The 19322-nt window shown below is 36.9% G+C and overlaps 1 protein-coding gene across 1 annotated transcript in view; it reads left to right on the top strand.

Annotated features, from left to right (window-relative positions):
• KCP (kielin cysteine rich BMP regulator) overlaps window positions 1-17978 on the top strand; it is a 62044-nt gene extending 44066 nt beyond the window's left edge. Inside the window, exons 33-54 of the mRNA XM_072401914.1 lie at window positions 220-305; window positions 1969-2059; window positions 2966-3048; window positions 3159-3332; window positions 4700-4879; window positions 6580-6850; window positions 7110-7192; window positions 7353-7446; window positions 8449-8622; window positions 8823-8905; window positions 9014-9134; window positions 9220-9302; window positions 9399-9498; window positions 9861-9949; window positions 10804-10906; window positions 11106-11248; window positions 12348-12520; window positions 12768-12879; window positions 13878-13979; window positions 14122-14286; window positions 14455-14752; window positions 15428-17978. Coding sequence (XP_072258015.1) covers window positions 220-305; window positions 1969-2059; window positions 2966-3048; window positions 3159-3332; window positions 4700-4879; window positions 6580-6850; window positions 7110-7192; window positions 7353-7446; window positions 8449-8622; window positions 8823-8905; window positions 9014-9134; window positions 9220-9302; window positions 9399-9498; window positions 9861-9949; window positions 10804-10906; window positions 11106-11248; window positions 12348-12520; window positions 12768-12879; window positions 13878-13979; window positions 14122-14286; window positions 14455-14752; window positions 15428-15645 — 3026 coding nt within the window. The 3' untranslated portion in view covers window positions 15646-17978. The remainder of the gene's footprint in view (window positions 1-219; window positions 306-1968; window positions 2060-2965; window positions 3049-3158; window positions 3333-4699; window positions 4880-6579; window positions 6851-7109; window positions 7193-7352; window positions 7447-8448; window positions 8623-8822; window positions 8906-9013; window positions 9135-9219; window positions 9303-9398; window positions 9499-9860; window positions 9950-10803; window positions 10907-11105; window positions 11249-12347; window positions 12521-12767; window positions 12880-13877; window positions 13980-14121; window positions 14287-14454; window positions 14753-15427) is intronic.
• The last annotated feature ends 1344 nt before the right edge of the window (window positions 17979-19322 follow it).

The following is a 19322-nucleotide window of genomic DNA, read 5'->3' as shown; positions in this document are numbered from 1 at the left end:
TTTATACAGTTGTCAAATGTACTAATTCTGTGGACAAAGCAGTCATTCAGGTCGATTAGCTGAACTTGACCATTCTGCTGTTGCCTAAGGTACCATATCAGTGTCTGCGGGGCTTATTTCAAGTGTACTATTTTATGACTAGTTTTCATAACTGTCAGTAATACGTTTATAATTGGAAGGTATGTTTCATATTATTTTTTCCCATGTTACCCTTCTCAGGATGCTCTTATAATGGAGTGAATATGATTAATGGGCAAACTGTCCCCGACCTTTCCAACCCAACCTGTTCTGAGTGTACCTGCAGGGTAAGCATCAGCTGTCATGTCAATAAATTTCAGTATGTGAGAAGTTTGATTATATTAGTAAGTCTATGGAAGTATTGTAATGCCAGCTTGTATTAAATCTGAGTTTCTCAACTAGGGTTCCACTAGATCAGGGGTCAGCAACCTTTACTATCAAAAGAGCCATTTTGCCCCCTCTTCCACCAAAGAAAAATAGTCTGGAGCCGTAAAACATACCACAGCTTATAATCTTTTAAAGGTTTTAATCTTTTTTTAATTTTACCTGGTACAACAACAGGATACAACAAACACTGTGCATTTGTAGGCCTACTTTGAAATAAAATAAACACTGAACTATGCCTCTAGTATCATGATTTATTTTATTAATTTGTGCAGTATTTATTGTATTTCACTGGATTTAATATACTCACAATTAAAGTAATCAGTAATCTTTCTTGTATATTCTTTTATATTTAAAAGTCCAGTAATCATAATTAATTTCCCAACATTTTTAGGTAATTGATTTGGTAAATGATAAATAGATACTTTAGTAATTAAATATATATAATAATATTATTATAAAGTTATGTAAATAAATTAATGTATAGTTTACATAAATATGTATATCAAATGTTTACACACAGTTATGTATATAAAATATTTCATTGTAGGAATAAATCTTAAAAAACTTATGTTTGAACAGGGTAGATTTTTTTGATGGGCAGAGTTTTTTATGTTCTGATGGCCTAATGATGAAATTTTAGGGCGTGTTAGCCACAGGTATCCCCCACTTGCACCTCTAATTTTGTTCACCTGTACCCCCTCATTCCTAAAAAAGTGAGGTCCATAATTTGTATTTTTAATTTTAGGCTTCTAGACATACTTTTAAAACAGCAACCCTGATGTTCAATTTTAACTATTTTTTATAATTCTGACCCCCATGTTTTGAAAGTTGAAAGGTGAGCAGATGAAATATTGGGTACTGCTAGCTCTGAGGGTTCCCTGTGTACCCTGAAAATTTCAGGTCGGTAGAACATACTGTTTAGGAGAAAACGCATTGACTCTGTCATTAACTTTTAACAGACTAAAACTGTGTTTTATGTTTTATAGCCTGGCACTTTCATTTGAAAACTGTGTGATTATAATAACAGTCCAGGATGAGTGGGAAAACTCCTGGAGAGTTTAAGCCCCAAGATCTGATCAGAATTTGAGAGAAAAATATAGTTTCCATCACCTGTAACATCCAATTAAAATTTGAGGGAAAAAAGTTTCTATCACCTATAAACCACAGTTTCCTAAAGACAATATAGTAACAGCTTTTGTTAGAGTAAAACATGAAAGGTAAGAACCTATAGACTGAAATTAGGATGAAGAACCATGTGTTCATATATATTTATAGTAGAACAAATAGACAAATGGGAATGTGAAAGGCTGGGATTAGGCAAGCTTAGACCATGCCTTGAAGTGTTGAATATCGCCTACTTACAATGGCCAGCATCTGGGTATATCAAATGTAGCTGCTACATTTATGCAAACCAGCAACTCTCTTTATTTTTTAAGTAATAGCGCAACTTTGAATTGATATATTGTTATGGTACAGATATTTTTAAATGTTACTGCACTTTATTATACTTAATAGTAATCAGTTCACCATGTTCATTATTAAGAATAACTTTTTCATCTTTAGGCTGGATTTGTGCAATGTGTTCGCAAGATGTGTCCTTCAGCGAATTGTCCTCATCCTGTGACTGGACCATGTGATTGTCCCTTGTGCCAAGGTTATAATTGATTGATAGAGAGCTAATCTATGGAATACAGCCCTGTTTAGGAAGATAAAGATTGTTTCGTAGGCTACGTACACACGTGCAATAATTGTTGTTGCAAAACGAACTATTGACGACCGATCAACTATTATGCACGATTATTTTGAACGATCGTATAGTGCACAATTCTGTACATAGGGGTGTGTTCTGTTAAGCACCATCTTTGTCAGAAAGTATAGTTTGTATAACAGAAGCTATTCACATATATTATTCTATCCAAAAATAAGAGAATTATTCCTCATTACTGTATAGTAAGTAGAGCTGTGCAAATCCTTTCTTCTTTTCTTAGCATCCAACTGATCATCCAGAAGGGTTGGTATTTAGTACAGAAACAGCATATTGTAAAACGCATTGACTGTCATTAACTTTTAACAGGCTAAAACTGTGTTTTATGGTTTATGGTCTGGCACTTTAATTTCTAGACTATGTGATCATCATCATCAACTCCTTGGGTGCCTGAGCCCCAAGATCTGATTAGAAATATAGTTTCAATCACCTTTAACATTCGATCAAAATATTAGTTAAAGAAAAAAAGTTTCTATCACCTATAACCCACAGTTTCCTAAAGACAATAAAGTAACAGCTTCTGTAAGAGTAAAACATGAGAGGTAAGAACCTTTAGGTCTGAAATTATGATGACGAACCATGTAAACTCCAGAGTTTGCTTCTAACACTTATTTCTTAATTCTTTTTAATATTTATTATTTAGTAGGGTGGTGCTGAGATGAAATTTTAAAACACCAGTGGCTTAATAATTATTAATAATTATTATAAAAATTAGGATAAATTCTACTTCCCTCACATTCCTTCTTCCAGATAGCTAATAGGCTTGGAAAAGTGACTCAATGTTCCTTTTTCTAGGTTGTCATTTTCAGGGTCGGAATTACCTAGATGGGGAGGCTTTCACTTCTCCCCAAAGTGAATGTGAGCAGTGCCGTTGCATGGTGAGTGAAGGAACCTAAGACATCCATGTGGACATACATTAGTAATACCTATATTATATTCTCTGATTAAATACAAGAAAACTAGCTGCATGTCTTTTTTTTATTTTCAGCGAGGTCATGTTAACTGTGTCCCTCGGGCCTGTGAAAACGTGAACTGTCCTCACCCTGGAGAGGATCAATGCATGTGTCCAGTGTGTGATGGATGTAACTATAATGGCCAAGATTGCCTCAATGGAGAAAGCTTCCCAGACCCTGAAGATGAATGCAGCCGCTGCAATTGCAGGGTGAGACAACAATTAGAAACAGAGAAATTCAGACTGCTTTGCAATTCATTTTTGAGACAGTAATAAAAAGTAGAAAAATTCAAATCCGAACTTCAGATTTACTTTCAATTGTGCAGTCTTGTCCAGGTTCTTTTCCTAAACTTAAACTGCGCAGTCTGAATTTTTAGAACAATGTAAGCTTCTCAAAGTATGCATTAAAATCTGCAGAAAGGTAAAGCTTCCTGATTTCCTGATGCTGGATGACATTTAGCCTATTCCTCCCATGCCAGTCTGTCTGTCCATCCCTTTCATTCATTGTATTTTAGTAACTATTTATTTGGAGGCTGAACATTTCATGTGACCATTATCTAGGGTGGTACACCTGTAAATGCCCTCTACTCAAAACACTGCTTTATATAGTATATATATATTATTTTTTTTTTTTTCAATAATTAATAATACATTTTCAATTTTCATTTTTACATAGAAAATTGCACAGCTAAAATGATTGCATACAAACATCCAAAATAGGCAATAAAGCTTATGCATTACTGAAAATGCTGTGAGAGATAAAAAAAAAAGGAGGAACAAAAAAAAGTGCAGTAACATTCATGCAAAAAAAAAAAAACTTAACAAAAACAAACTAAAACCAAACCAAGTTTGCCCAGAATACGGTAAACAAAATACAATACCATTACAGTACAGTGGTAGCACCTCTGACTTTTAGTAAAATAATGAAAAGACCAAACACCCATGACATGTCACCCCCTTTACCAGTAGTCCAGTGTTACCAGCCATTCAGCAACATCGGAGGCATGGAAGGCACAGAATACTGGATCCAAGGATCCCATACTACAGAGAATCTCTGATAAGAATCTGTAAGAGAACTTGTTATTTCTCAATAATCAACATATTATCCATTCTAAGTTTCACCTCATGAAAGGGTATTAACTGTTTCTTCCAATTACTTGCTATCACTTGCTTAGCAGCCACAAAAACATACATACACAATTGAAATTGTTTATTGGTGAGCCAGGCTGGTTTAAAATGTATTAGGGCCAGCATATATATATTTTTATACTCTTTCCAAGAGCCAGTCCTCTGCTTACATCAGTGGCAGGGGCTCTTGAAAAGTGCACTAAGCCAGGGGACCGTTTTTGTTTTTAGGAAATTATGTACAGCACTCTGTCAGCTCCTCTCACAAGCCATAATGTGCCTATGTTTCATAGAAAATGATGTAATTAGCATGTTGCTATAAGGGGAAAGGAGAACCAGAAAAATCAATGTAAGCAGATGTAATTTTAACTTTCACAAAATAAACCTGATTAATATACACATTTTCCTATGTTTATCAACTCTAAACAATGTTCTCATTTTCTACTTTACAGAATGGAGAAGTGACCTGTGTTTCACTGCCATGCCCATCTGTGTCTTGCTTACACCCTGTGACACCACCAGGAGAGTGTTGCCCACGCTGCACTGGTATATGCAAGCACAATGGACGCACATACCAGAATGGTGACAGCTTCCAGTTACCCGGAGACGTGTGCACTCAGTGTTCGTGTAGGGTGAGTGCAGAACCATAGCTAGTCATTTAGTCTACAAGAAGATGTTTTGGTAGACCCTACTGTATATGTGCTAAAAGATAATTGTCTTAAAAATGTGAAAAAAAATTAAAACTCCTATATCTAAAATAGTTAGAAAATAAGAAATTATTATGAAGTGACAATTAAACCTCACCATACACAAGAGATACATGTTATTTATTTAGTGTGTTTATCTACTGTGGGTATAGTTATACCCTATCCTTTCCATCAAACTAATACTATGGAGCTTAGTTTACTTTTAAAGGTCCTTGACGCGTTTCACCCGTAGGCTTTATGAGAAGGACACTTAAGCTGCATACACATGTGCAATTAATGTCGTTGGAAAGGAACTTTTACAATCCTTTCCAACGACTGCACAATGCATGAACGAGTGTTGTACATACAGCACCGTTCTGCTCTATGGAGAGGGGAGGGGGAGAACGATGGAGCGGCACCCCGCTGTGTGCTGAACTCCTTCCCTTGCAGTCGGATCGTTCGTCGTCCATCGTCTGTGGATCCGCCAGGAGGGTCTTTCAGACGATCAACGACAGGCGCTGTACACACGCCAGCTTCTAGTCCGATATCAGCTCTGAGCCAATTATCGGGCGAGAACCCTTAGATGTGTCTACGTAGCATAAGTTAGCAGCATTCCATAAATGTATTCATGTGTTATCAATCAGGTTCATTACATGAATCAATCGTATCTTAAAATAAAAGATTTTCACTTGTGCATATCACTATAACAAGTTTTGTTGTTTGGATGTGGTTGACAATTGTTTGTCTGTGTGCTTATTTCTCCAAAGAGTGCTTTATAATGTCAAAAATCATCTTACATTCTGTCATTTCTGTCCAGCCAGATACAATAAAATACCTTAATATTTCAGAGAGTATTATGAAGACACAGTCATGGCTCAACCACCTGCTTTGCTCTTGGAGCACTACCATCTGGAAGCATCAAACAAACCTTTAATGTATACACATGCTAAAGGTTTCTGGATGTTACATACTCATACATAGGCATCAAAACTAGTATCATTATCCCATTGTATCCAGAATTTATATTGTATCCAGAGTTAAAAATGAAAATGTTTAAGAGCAATTTTATTTAAAAAAGTAACCAATGTAGATATATGCAAGATGAACATAAATTGAAACCTACAAGCAATATCCTCAGTTTTGATAGCTATGTGCAATGTTTGTCTGCACAACTCCAAACTAGAAGACTGAGTGATAATTAGACAGATAGGAGCAATATGATGCTGGATATTTAGGAAAACACATACTCCTAAATACACAAACACAAAGACAAAAGTGTTGTTTTACTAACATGGGTTATATCCAGAGACAAGAAGCTTCACAGCATAAATTATTCCATGTATCTCTTATCTGGATTGAAACATTTGCAAAGTTTTAAATAGATCTAAAACTTTGAGTTCTAGTAACCAGGTCATGGTGAAGTATTCCTGTTGATTGCAGACAGTGAGATTTGCAGACTACAGATTGCTAATATATCATATAGAAGGAAAATGAGTTTTTTTGTCCCAAAGCAAAATTATGTAAGCCTCCTCCATAAAATTAAAAACTGTGATTTATTTAACAGAAACGGTGTATCACAAAAAGGAAATACATTTTGTTTTATTTTGTTTTTGTGTAAAATATTGAATTATTTTTCTCTCCAACAGAATGAGATGGTGACCTGCCAGCGTGTTCCATGTCCCCAGGACTGCAGTCACCCTGTGCCTTCCCCATCATCTCCTTGCTGCCCTGTATGTGATCGCTGTCTTTATGAAGGGAAAGAATATTCCAATCGTCAGACATTCAATCCCATATCTGATTCATGCCTGCGATGTGTGTGTTTGGAAGGCAGTGTGACATGTACACATGTTGTATGTCCGCAAGTCTACTGTGCCAACCCAGTCAGTAAGCCTGGCCAGTGTTGCAAGGAGTGCCCAGGTATGACAGCACAGTAGCAGGGTGAAATATAGACAATGTTTGAGGGCGCTCTATGGGAACCTATTATTTACTAGCTAATATATTGATTTTGTTAATGGCAACTCGGTGCCAGAAAAAACAAATGTTGAGCCCCAGTCTTAATGGATTAAATCCAGTATACACCTATTTTTTTCTAGTTTGTGATGTATGGGTAGCAGTAGTATTTAGTATGTGCTGCATGTATTTTTAGCTTACTGTATGCTGTTCTTATCTGTTTTAGTATGCTGGTACCAAGGTAAAGAATACAGCGAAGGTGCACGCTGGGTACCCCCCACAGATCCATGTCTGCAGTGTGCATGTAAGGTAAATATCATTCAATATCCAAATATGCTGTGTATATACACATTACCATAATCATATTCCGTAGATGGTATGTTGGATTGTTTCATATGCTGATATGTATAATTCTACAGATATACTGTGAATGGTTGTCTTTCATTTGATGCTCTTTTTGTCATTACAGTCAGGCAGTGTGCAGTGTGAGCCCCCTTCATGTCCACCTCTGCCATGTACACAGCAGGTGACCGATCCTGGAGCATGTTGTCCTCGCTGTAGAGGTAAGTCTCAGGTCATGCCTGTTCCTTGCTGCATGCACCTTAGCAATTCAAGTCTAATATTTCATGTATAATATTTTGAGTAGACTACAGTGATAACTAATTCCAACATTAGATATGGAAGAATGTTTACACAATGTCAATGTGCAACAGGTTGTTGTATATCAGTAACCTGTCTTCTTGTTAGAACAGTTAATCTGGGTTCTTATTGTTTTTTGTGGACATTTCTGTGCATTTGTGTTACCTAAATGATATATAATAAAACTGCTATCTGAGCAGGGTGACAATTTATCTATCAGGGTGACAATGTTTGACATTTATTTTTGTCTTACATTGCTGTGTGATAATAGGCCAGCCTGTTGATTGTGGAGGAACCTACACTTCAAAGGTCTGTTGGCTTAAAGGGACGGGAACTATAAGTCTGACTTCATAACAAGTGCTGTTTCCAATTAACATTTCTAAACATTTAATTCACACAAAACCCTTTACTGTTAGTACAGTAGATACAGTATGTGTGCAACTCACTAAAGTAATTGGCCACAGCATGCAAATGAATGATCTTACAAACTACAAGTCCATTTATTATTCCTAAAAATATATAGACATGGACATCTGGTTCCTAAAAACATGCATTAACTGAAAGACACATCCTGTACAGATTCCTGGCATGTGAATGCAAAGTAACTGAGAGTCATCCAACTTATTCAACTTCTGTTCTTCATGAGTATAATATTGTTGCAACAGTAGTGTTCCAGTTGTGTATTCATATAAATGCTTATATACAGATATTGCACAAATGGAACAGAGAACGCTTTAGGCTTATTGGTCCCTTACAGCATACAGTTAATAACAATTATTGTTGAATGGAAAACCATTTATATGGTATATCACAAAACCTTCCAACCATTACCATTACATTAAAAACCTATTCATACACCTCAGATGGTCTTTTCTACACAGTTTTACATTTGCATAAATTGCAATGCTGTCTTGTTTGTTCTGCAGGCTGTATTTACAATGGTCGGGAATACAAAGACCACAGTAATTGGATCTCCAGTGTGGATCGCTGCATGACATGCATGTGTGTGGATGGTGTCACCACCTGCTCCAAGGTTCAATGTATCTCGTCTTGCAGTAGTCAGATAACTTTGCCTGGGGAGTGCTGTCCTCTGTGTGCAGGTTTGTATATTGCTGTATTATGTTTTCTGTCTGTACTTTTTTGTCTTCTACATCTAAACCTGTTACTGTACTTCATTTACAAGTGAACTATATTCCTATTTTATTTCTATTGCTTTGTGTTTATGGTCACCAACATGTCTGCTTCATCTTTAGATCAATAGAATTACTGGTGTTATAACTTTTTATACATTTTCTTGTAGACTGTGTAGGTAATAAAAAGGTTTATGTTCCTGGAGACAGTTTTCATCCCTCTGATGACCCATGTGAGATCTGCACTTGTGAGGTGAGAAATGGAAACACTGATAAGCAACAGTTAACCTACTCTCTAAAAGACAATAATTCCAGTAGTTCTGGATATATTATACCAACAAAGTTTCCACCCCCTATATAGCGTTTACCAGATGGNCGGAAGTACAGACGTTGCAGCAGAAAGCAGTGCCCTAGTCTTGTGGATTGTCCCAAAAATCAAATTTTACCACCTGCTGTTGGCCATTGCTGCCCCACCTGTGCCCGTAAGTTTGAAATTCTAATTATTGGCCTTGTTGAAAATGGAAAAAAAAACATGACCTATCTGCATCTATAATTTACTTTTTTTAGAGGCTTTGAGCAACTGCACAGCCTTATTGGTTGGAAGTGAGATACAAGCTATCGATGACCCTTGCTACACTTGCCAGTGCAAGGTACACAAAATTAAACTGATTATATGTATGCTTAAATATGACATTGGCTTATGTATGTTTTTTTCCTGATTTTTGTATTTCATGTTTTTGTTTTAGGACTTAACATGGGTGTGTGAACATAGACACTGCCCAATTCTCAGCTGCCCACGTTCAGAACAGTATACACCACCCGGTTCATGTTGCCCAGTATGCACTGGTGAGACATATTTTAGTGGGAAGGTTTTCATGTGAACCATATTTGAGCCTCCTTAATTTTTGATTCGCATGCTAAATTACATTTTTGACTCACAGACTAAAGTGTCCTAAAATTTCATGGTAATTCTGTTACTGCCTTTATTCAAATACATTTACTATACAGAAAAGTTCAAAAGTGCATAACCAGATTCTGCAGCCTCCATGGTTATTGGAATATTATAGGTGCTTACTCTGGTAACTCTGAGGAGTTATAAGTAGACATACAGCATACACTAGCTAATAGACTAATAAATGTTTTACTAACAACTGTAGTGTATAGATTCTACAAGAGAATATGGCACTAACATAATTTCATCCATATAGAGTGTGTGGTTGAACTTGAAGGACTAAGGGTTCCAGATGGAGAAACATGGACAGACAGACAAAATCCATGTATCACCTGCACATGTACGGTGAGTAGTGTATATATAAATATATATATATATATATATATGTGTGTGTATATAGTTTGTGGTAAAGCATGACCAGACAGGGACACCCAAGAACTGTCCAAGCAGATTTGCACTGCGATTTTATTCTGCAAGACAGCAAAGAAACACTGTTTTAATGCCAAAGCTCTTTGTGAAAGTCCATAGCATAAACACACAAAACATCTCACTTCCTGACTAAAGGGATCCCCCTGTTCTGAGGCATACTAATAATGAGGTCTGCTATACTGCTCCTCTCAGAGACCTGAGTCATGCGGCTTGCGTTCATGAATAAACGCGTCCGTGGGAAAAATCAGAGGATTTTTCCCACACTGCATTCATTCATGAGCAGCCAGCGAGACTCACACTCTATCCAGGAACACATAGTACAGGACTGCAACAGCAATCAGAGAAGCGGAGCTGCTCCTCTCCCCTAATTGCTATTGCCGCCCTGTAGTATGTGTTTCTCTATGCTGGAACACAGGACTCCTGTGTTCTTGGATAGAGAAACTCTATCCAAGAACATATATAACTAGTAAAGGGCTGCAAGAGCACTCCGCTCCCCTGATTGGTCCTGCAGGTCCCAAAAATTAGTTCCAGCCGAATTTACAAAGGGCCGTTCTCGCCTACATGTTTGGTAAGCGAGAACAGCCCAATTTGCTGCAAGACTGAATTTAAAAAATTTGCTTGCTCATCGCTAGTGAATATATTTCTCCTAAATGTCACATTTCTAAAAATGATTGATTCCTCCTGTGACCAGCTGCGTTTATGGGCAGGAATACTAGAAATGTCTGAGTATAACATTTTCAGTGATTGCTGAAATATTTTGTTTTTCATAGCTGGGGCATGTTGACTGCCAGATACAGGAATGCCCTCCTATACAGTGCCAGCAAAGTGAACTAAAAGTGCGGACACCTGGAACATGTTGCCATGTTTGTCAGGGTGAGTAGGCTGTTTTTAGTCATTCTTTAATTGAGATATTGGGCCTGATTTATCAAAGCTATCTAAGACTCATACAAAATTATCATAGGAGAACCTGGGTGATCCAGCAAACCTGGACCCTAATATTTGTCAAATGTTTTCAGTCCTGGAACAAATCCATTTTAACACTCATTATACCATACAACTTTCTTTTTCATAGCTCCAGCTGTATCTTGTATGTATCAAGGCCAGAGGTATTTATCTAACGAGCATTGGCAGGTGAATGAGTGTACAACCTGTACATGTGTTTCTGGAGAGGTGCACTGCCACAGTGAGAGGTGTCCCCAAGTGACCTGTACTGCTGTAAGTTGCCATTTATTATATCATGCACTTTCTTAAATGTCAGCTCTACTTTCTAATAGTATTTAAATCTACCCTTTATAAGTTTTTTTGATGTTGTACTAAGCCTTTAAACATTTCTTCTGTGCAGACACAAGATCCAAACCCAGTCAACAAAACCTTGTATAATTTTTTGCATATAAATGTAATTTTAAGCAAGTATCAATAATTTGAAATATATGGCTTTCATATGCAGTTATCCTGCCATAAAGGCAATTGTTCATGCATTTCCTTTATTAAGGTCAAAGCACCAGATGCTAAAAGGAGGAAACATTTTTTTAAAAAAATGTATTTGTAGATGAAAAAAACACTGCAATTGCTTACGATAGAGAATTCTTTAGTAACCTAACACATTAATAATTTATAATTCTAAATCTGCTTTACATTTATGCACAGAGGCCCTTGATTGCACAGAATTGGAACATTACATATAGAGCGTAAAGCTTAGTGGAATGAAAAATAAAACCAGAGCTCGATCAAACCCAGTCAGATTTGCATATTTCAAGTCAGAGTTTATACTTTTTGAATGAGCTGTACAATAGTTGTTATTCACGTGTATAGCGGGGCTTGGCTAGTTCGGCTTGGGTCAATGACAGCTGCAAAAGCCTTGTGGCCAGATTGGCTCTACAAGATCATTATTGAAGAGGCATTCATGATCTTTGTAAAATAATACATGATTCTGAATGGAACTGAAACACTTGCCAACCTTCAATGTGTGCGTGTAAGTGGTACAAGGACACAGAAGTCAAAAAGAGAACAATCAAGTGTTTCCTACTGAACTTAACAGATGATGTTAAAATGAAATACTGCATTGGCTGAGCTCTCTTATACATGTCTATGACAGGTATAGTATGGCCCAGCCTGTCAGATGTCAGAACGTGCAGAAATCAAATTCTGATACAAGGTTGGAATAGCTTTTAACAACTCTAATCAGAACTATTCCACCACCAGTAGTAGAGAGATGATAAAATGGTCAGGTTATGTTGTCTTTTATTTCTAGTAATGGTATTGCTTAACATTTTTCTATTTTGGTTATGTTAGGAGTTTTTCTTTCTTTTTGTAGGATGAGACTCCAGCCCTTATCCCAGGCATGTGCTGTCCACATTGCATTCCTCGTCCAGCCACCTGCATTGCCTTTGGAGATCCACACTACAGGACCTTTGATGGTAAAATGTATCACTTCCAAGGCAGTTGTACCTATGTCTTCAGTGAAGACTGTGAAGGAGGAGACTTCAGGTGAGAGGGGTATTTCTATTTGGAGCTGGTGCTTCAGGAAATTGGTCTGTTTTCCCAGTCTGTTTTTTACAACCTCATAAAGATTAACAGCTTTTGAATTATAATATTTATTATTACTGTCAAGTGTTCACTCCTTCAAGACTCTAATTGATTGTAATATGTGTAGTGTGGTTTGCTAAAACCTGAATGCACTGTGTTGTATGATGCTTCAGAGGACCTATCCTAACACTTTTTTGATTCCTTTTAGTATTCATGTGACAAATGATGATCGTGGGCAACGTGGGGTATCATGGACTAAGGAAGTTACTGTGCTTATTGGGGATGCTGTGGTCCAACTCCTGCAGGACTGGGTAGTTGTGGTGAGTATGGAATATAATTTATATCTTTGCCATCTTATGCAGTATCTGTATCTTGCTGCAGTAGAAGATATGGATCAGGCTGCGCTGCCTGGTAAGGGTGTCTGTATTTCAGCTTTTAAAGTTTTGAATACAGTAGAGAAGAGTTTTGACCCTCTGTCATGTTCCACTGTCTGTGATCCCTTTGGGGATAGTCACCCCTCTATTTGTACTGAAGACCAATTTCATCATTACATAAACTGAAGGAAAATTCATAATTTTTAAGTTTAACCCAAAACAAGAGGTGAAGGGAAATCTTCAAAAAGTATCACCTGTTTTGGGAAATTGACCTTTACTTTGGAAAATTAACTCTGTATCGATACCTGCTATGTCTCTAGTGCAAGGAATTATTAAAAATGTTTTCTCAAAGGCACACAGACAACAAAAAAACTAGGTAGTGGATTTAACCACCATTTATGGGTTGTTCTTGTGTTGTCACCTGGGTGGCTGTTCTGAAACACATTGCACAGGAATTATCACCATCAGGAAGCCAGTCTAGAACAATGATAGTGTATACAGCTTATGTTGAAGTAAGCAAATGTAGACAGGAAGTTGCAGAAAAAGAACAGTATAGCAAAGATACAAAAAAAAGAAAGAAAGCAGTAATATGTAAAAATAAAAATTTACCTTTACCTTTTTAATATAAATAGCCATAATTATTATTTTTTAAATCAGGGTTGAATTTCAACATGGCATAGATAGTGATGGTGGTGCAAATTTGCCTCGGAGGTATTAGTTTCTGCCTGGAGGTGAAACAACCTTTTTCAGTAATAATATTTCTGTTAAATGGTTACCAAGCTTTTCCAAAAGTGTATATATAGTATATATATAAGTATATATATATATATATATATATATATATATATTCAGCATGTTTTTCTTATTTTATGAGAGCAAATGACACTAATCAGTATATATAGTTATATTTTATCCCATTCATTTACATAACTTTTTCCTTACAGGTGGATTACCAGACTGTAGAGCTGCCATACTTAAAAGAACCCTATATTTACATTGAAAGGAAAACAAACACTATTCTACTGAACAGTAACATTGGAGTCAAGGTATTTAGATTGATATCTGTTACTGGGAGTCATGCTGTGTGCATGGACCATCTAAATTGAGTTCCTTTTAAAACTGGCAAATATTGTTTATTTTTCTAACATTTATTTTTTTAACATTTACCCCTGTATTCACCCCTGCCAGGTACAATGGAATGGACGATCCCACCTTGAGGTCAGTGTTCCCGGAACATATCGTGATCATCTTTGCGGGCTTTGTGGAAATTTCAACAATTATCCTCAAGATGATTTCCGTGACCGTAGAGGTCAGATTCTTCTGTCTGAGGCTGCATTTGGCAACAGCTGGAAGGTATTAAAAACTGTAGTAGCAGTCCCTGCATATTCATTTATAAAAAGTCTGTATTTCCTTCAATGTTTTATACATTTTCTCTATAGTTGTAGTGCTATGATGTTCTGTGCAGCTATATACTGCATAACATTCCTTCTCAGTGTAATAACTTAAAATGTTTTTACACAGGTACAAAGCAGTAATGACTCCACCAGTGGGTGCTGGGACGGGCAAGATGTGGACCCCTGTAAACAGGCTGGATATCGTGCCAGGAAAGAGGCCAATGGGCGTTGCAAATTACTAAAATCCAGTGTGTTTGAGCCATGTCACAGAGTGGTTCCACCAGAAATGTTCTTTGCTTCATGTGTGTATGATCTGTGTGCTTGTGGAGCAGGAGATGAGTGTCTTTGTGATGCCCTGGAAGCATACGCCTCAGAATGCAGAGAGGCCGGAGTCATTTTGCAGTGGAGGTCTCCAGCACTATGTGGTAAGTAAAGTGTGATTACTGGTAGTATGCAATATTAGAATACATTAATATTCTGGAATTAACTGAACTCCTCCAGATACACAATGAACTATATACATTGTTGATTCTTCATAATACAAGCAGGGAATGAGATTTCCATGTATGTTCTGTACACAGCGTACATAATGCCCTCAGTGATGTCATGATAATATTAAGTGATAATATAATTGTTTTGTAAAACTGCTCTGAAATTGTGCTATAGAAAGCAGTTTTATAAATATGAATGGTTAGAGTATTATGCAAAGCTTTAACAAAATAAAATTTGTTTTGTGTATAATTGCACAAGCTTTATTTTTTATAATCATTTTCACATACAATAATTTAACCATTAGCATCTAGTTGGTTTTATGGGATTTAGGAATGCAATGACCAAGGTCAGGTAAAGCAAACTATGCTTAAAAATGTGAAAGCTGGCAGTTTTTTTCTTTAGCAGATAAGACATATTATGTCTTTCAGAAGATATCTCTTTTTCTGCATTTCTTTTTTCTCTTTCTATTTCCTTGTTGGCAATCTTTTTGATAATGTACTCTGAGCTTCCCCTGCATGCTTGTGGTTTCTGGATGAAGATGTATCACATCTGTACTGTGATGTATTTATCTAGTGTATAATATTAAAGAACTGTTTTTTTTGTTACAGCTGTTGGCTGTCCACATGACAGAGGTTATGTGTTCGATGAATGCGGCCCTCCCTGTCCCAAGACATGCTTTAATAAAGATGTTCCTCTTGGAGTCCTGGAGTCTCACTGTTTTAAGCCATGTGTTCCTGGCTGTCAATGTCCAGCTGGGCTGGTGGAACATGAATCTCACTGCATCCCACCCGAGTCATGCCCCAAGATTATTCACGGAAACCTCTGAGTTTAAAAAACCTGTACACTTCCAGCATGAACATGCATGTGTGAAAGGAGTGAAATCAGCTTGGTGAACAAAAACAAGCATCCCATGAAAAGTTTCATTTAGATGTTTTCATCATCATATTCAATGTTAAATATGCAATGTACCATGCTTTTCTGCTGTTTCAAATCAGTACAGTTGGTGTTCATCCTCCCTTTTCAGCAGCATGATCACCTATTACTACTTACTAAGTGATCAATAATTACTGAAAATCCAGAAATTGAAAAGTAGACCTTTTATTGGTATAACAGTATTTATGATTGAGTTCATTTTTAAAACACAATGCAGTTCTATTTCTTACTCTGTACAACAATGAAACCAAATTGAATCTTTGAGTCACAATTACAGAGAATATTTTGAATTTATTATGAAGCCAACTTTACATGAATGGTCACCTCAGGGACTAAATATCAAGGTGAACTGAATTTGTTTTACAGCTTTTTCTCTTGTTCCATCTATGTATCTGTTTTAATACTTTTTACATGCTGGGACTTATGCTTCTGTTAACAACCTGAAATCTATTTTTTTTAATTATAAATATAGGTGATTATGCTAATACAACATAGGTGGATGGAAAATTGGAAATGGAAAATGACCCCCTGAATCAGAATGTAGCTATACAGATGCTGAAATCAAATAATACATTGTCCATGGTCAAATTAAATTCTATGTAGGTAAAGTCCTTTTCATTAATGGTAGGATATATAAACAGGCAAGACAAGATTCCTGCTACAGTGTAACATAAACTTCAACTAGATTCGAACAAACTATTGTGTTCTACAGTCTGCAGAAACAGTAGATGACTTACTAATTGTAATTACTGTAACAAGCACTATGGTCTAGTTTGCAATAATTTCCTAATCATGGACTTGTGTGCACCATCATATAGCACAATTGTGGTGGCCACATAAAATAAAAAGAAAAAAGTGCATTGTGTGGTGCACGATTCTGTACATGCTGTAACAATACAATCGTTCAAATATATTCCACCAATAATGTACACACACTAGATACGACTGTTTGAACGATGCAGGAAGTAACGTGTACCAGAGAAAGTGTACCGCAGAATAATCCACGATCACTGAATGACCGCACACACAATAGATAGTGAATGATCGCCCCCCAAACGGATCCACCAGGACAGTCGTTCATTTCCAGCGACATTCCTCCTTCATCTGCGTTGTTGGCCTGTCATTGTGCAGTTTTTTGTGTTAACGATTATTGAGCGATTGATCGTTTTTCGTTCGTTTCCAACAACAATTAGCTTAACACTTTCCAAAGATATCTATATCAGGATATCAGCCCTACTGAACTAGCTAAAAGTTTAAGAATTCATTACATTTTGTCAGCATTCTGTACAGGTGTATTTGGTCTGTGCTGGTTGGTGCTTTCATAGTGTAGCACAATGGCTTGGGTGGATACAGAAACTCATTTATGTTCAATTGCTTTTATTAATAAAAGGCCCCCAAATAACCACTGGGGTAGCAGCCCTGACACTAAATTAGGAATTGGTTATTTTTCAGTTTATCACCTGTCCAAGCTGGCTGGATTGTCTCAGGTGGCTTGTGACAAAGCTGTGTCTTTACTCACAGATCAACCTACTGACCACATGTCTCAACTAGTCTGGTTCTTTAGTTCTCTAAGCTTTAATAAAGCATTGCCTTCTAAAAAGATAGTAATACAATTATTATACATGGAACTAAAAAACACAAACTTTATGTAAATATACCAGAACTAAATGGTGCATGCAGAGTGAAAAGCACCAATAAAAACCAGATTGGATTTCATCATTTGCCTATTTGACCAACAGTATACAGTAATCCTGTTGACATATGCCACTGCACTTTGCATATAGTCACTACACTTTGCATTCCCCTTAATTTACCCTATATTTTTTTTATTTATTTATCCATCTAAACTGCATTCTTCCAGCAGACAATAAATCTAGGTATAGTGTTGTATGCCGTAGAGAGTGCATTCACTTGCACATTACTTGTGGCCTTGTTACCTTCAAATACATGAATTCATTGTTAGCACCCAGACTTACTGCCTTAAAATGTTGAATTTTAGCACATATTTTTCCGAACTTTTGTAAGGTGCTGATAAACTAGGAGCTGTTGCTCACTAACAGAGTCTAATTTTGTGAAAAACCACTGTTTTTTATACTTATAGATTTATCATATTTAAATATCCTCAATTTTTATGACTTTGTATTCAGATAATGACATTGCTTCATTTGTATTTATTGTTCCATATTCATAAAAATAATAAAGACGGTCTTGTTTCTGTTTAACAAGTGCTGCCTTGGTTTGAATTCATTATTTATTGTTGTGGATGTTTATTCTCAGTATTCATACACAGATTGTTATTTTGTTAATATATCCATATATCAATGTTCACTCATAGCACAGATAACAGAACACAGAATGGTTTACCTAATATATCCACAGCAGCACACACCGAGGTATAACTATAGCCACAGGGGCATATGGTGTGATGTAAGTACTGCAGCACACACCGGGGTATAACTATAGCCACAGGGGCATATGGTGTGATGTGGTGTACTGCAGCACACACCGGGGTATAACTATAGCCACAGGGGCATATGGTGTGATGTGGTGTACTGCAGCACACACCGGGGTATAACTATAGCCACAGGGGCATATGGTGTGATGTGGTGTACTGCAGCACACACCGGGGTATAACTATAGCCACAGGGGCATATGGTGTGATGTGGTGTACTGCAGCACACACCGGGGTATAACTATAGCCACAGGGGCATATGGTGTGATGTGGTGTACTGCAGCACACACCGGGGTATAACTATAGCCACAGGGGCATATGGTGTGATATGGTGTACTGCAGCACACACTGGGGTATAACTATAGCTGAAGCGGCGTGGTGTAAGTACAGACACCACCAAACACAGATGCATGTATTCAGCTCTAATTGCACGCACATTTCTGTAACAAGCCATAGCAGCATACCAGAGGTCTAACTATAGTTATAGTGGCACACTGTGTGGTGTAACTACTGAAAAAGCAGCATACGCAGAAGTGTAACTACAGCTGACAGACATATAATAGGAGATGGTCAGAGAATAAAGAGGTAATTAGAAACTGCAGAAAAGTTTTATTAAGTATCTATTACCACTTCTTTACAAATCACTTCTTTACAAATCACACATTTGTACTCCCCACTGCCCCCTTAAAAACGCTTCTATATTATTTAAATATTTTCTCAGCATGTTCCAAATTAGAAGATCAAGGAACAAAATTCACCAAAAGAGAGAACAGCTATAGACAGCAAAGAAATGGGATAATCCAAAAGGAAAAAAAACAAAATCATTTACCTATTAGAAGCTAGTAAAAAATATTTCCATCACTTGCTTGAGTAAGTTCCAAAGGTGTGTTCCTAGGGGACCCAATGGCCACACAATATTGCTAAAAGGCCTCGGGTTGAGTCCTGGGGCTACAGAGGGATGAACATAATAGTATGAGCCAGGGATATACTAGTTTAAAGTAGACCTATACCCAAACTTCAAACTTAGGAGCCTTGCTGGGATGTATAAATAAGGAGCAATAGAAAGGATGAAATACCATTTCAGGAAAAATTACTGCCCCAGGATCCCTTTAAGTGCT

Source organism: Pyxicephalus adspersus, chromosome 2, assembly GCF_032062135.1.
Source record: "Pyxicephalus adspersus chromosome 2, UCB_Pads_2.0, whole genome shotgun sequence".
Lineage (NCBI taxonomy): Eukaryota > Metazoa > Chordata > Amphibia > Anura > Pyxicephalidae > Pyxicephalus > Pyxicephalus adspersus.
Note: the sequence above shows the minus strand (reverse complement) of the source record. Positions and strands in the feature narration are given on the sequence as shown.